This window comes from Rhincodon typus, unplaced genomic scaffold (genome assembly GCF_021869965.1).
Source record: "Rhincodon typus isolate 14 unplaced genomic scaffold, sRhiTyp1.1 hic_rhity00000123, whole genome shotgun sequence".
Lineage (NCBI taxonomy): Eukaryota > Metazoa > Chordata > Chondrichthyes > Orectolobiformes > Rhincodontidae > Rhincodon > Rhincodon typus.
Window position 1 is genome coordinate 58,585 of NW_025965761.1, and position 1,530 is coordinate 60,114.

At 54.7% G+C, this 1,530-nt stretch overlaps 1 protein-coding gene across 1 annotated transcript in view; it reads left to right on the forward strand.

Moving 5' to 3' along the window:
- The window catches only part of LOC125488279 (chromodomain-helicase-DNA-binding protein 8-like), a 22,533-nt gene that overhangs the window by 15,484 nt on the left and 5,519 nt on the right, over nucleotides 1–1,530 (forward strand). Inside the window, exons 4-5 of the mRNA XM_048621212.1 lie at nucleotides 937–1,020; nucleotides 1,363–1,500. Coding sequence (XP_048477169.1) covers nucleotides 937–1,020; nucleotides 1,363–1,500 — 222 coding nt within the window. The remainder of the gene's footprint in view (nucleotides 1–936; nucleotides 1,021–1,362; nucleotides 1,501–1,530) is intronic.

The following is a 1,530-nucleotide window of genomic DNA, read 5'->3' on the forward strand; positions in this document are numbered from 1 at the left end:
GGCTCGGGGGCGGCTTCTTCCCCGCCGTTGCCGGGCTCGGGGGCGGCTTCTTCCCCGCCGTTGCCGGGCTCGGGGGCGGCTTCTTCCCCGCCGTTGCCGGCTTCTTCCCCGCCGTTGCCCTCAGGAATGGACCTCGTCTATATTCGAGTTGGTCTTTCTCTGCACCTTCCCTGTAGCTGTAACACAATCTGCATTGTGTATTATTACCCTGATGTACTGACGTAAGGTATGAATTGCCTGGAAAGCATGCAAAACAATATTTTCCCCTTCATATCGATACGTGTGGCACCGGGGCGTAGATAAGGTGAATCGCCAAGGTCTTTTTCAACCCCAGTGCACCTGCTCTTGCTCCATCACTGAATCGCTTCAGCTCAGTAACTTGCTGAGGATTTTCCTTTGCCCTCTCCCCTGCTCCCAGCACAGTCACCTGGTTCCTGCAATACAGGAAACAGAACTGCGTGTGCACGCACTGTATTGCAGCCGTGTTCTCACTAACATTATACATTGCTCTGTCGTAGCTTCCTTCTTCTTGTATTCAGTGCCTCAACTAATAAATGCAGGTATCACATGTGCCTTCTTAACCACCCCAGCTACCTGTTCTTCTGTGGACGTAGGTGCCACGTTCCCAATGATCCTCTATACACCGATCTGGTTCACTAATGCCCTTTAGGGAAGGACATCCGCCATCCTTATCTGGACTGGCCGACACGTGACTCCAGACCCACAGCAATATGTGGTTGACTCTAATATGCCCTCAGGGCAATTAGGGATGGGCCATAAATGCTGGCCTGGCCAGCAACGCCTTTATCGTGTCAATGAACTTTTTTAAAAAAATGGCCAGTCTCTCCAAGGTACTGGGAACAGTACGACACTCTCAGTCTTACTCGGCAGATGGAAACTGATGATGCTTTCTGCTTTCCTCCCGCCTCCCGCTAGGACGAGGATCTTTTCAACCCAGACTACGTAGAGGTGGATCGGCTACTGGAGGAGTCTCACAGTGTGGACAAGGACAATGGGGAGGTAAGTGAGCCAGGCCAGGCCAGGCACTGAGGTGAGAGCCACAGCCTATAGAGTTGCTGTGCTGTGGGAGGGTGTGGCCACCTGGTTACACTGACGTTGCACATTGGCACAAATATGAGACGACTGTTTGCATCAAAACAGTTGCGTGTTGCACATTAGGGTACGGCGGTGCCGTCGGAGGGTCGGCGCTGAGGGAGTGCGGTGCCGTCGGAGGGTCGGCGCTGAGGGAGCGCGGTGCTGTCGGAGGGTCGGTGCCGAGGGGAAGGGGGTGTGTGGTCTGCTGTGTCCCCCTCAGTCCAGTCACCCCGTGTGTGTGTGTCTCGCCATGTGTTTTGTGCCCAGCCCGTGGTGTATTACCTGGTGAAGTGGTGCTCACTGCCGTATGAGGACAGCACCTGGGAGCTGAAGGAGGATGTCGATGAGGCCAAGATCGAGGAGTTTGAGAGGCTGCAGGCGAGGAAACCGAAACTGGGCCATGTGGTGAGTGACAGGGAGCTAGTTCTGTTTGAC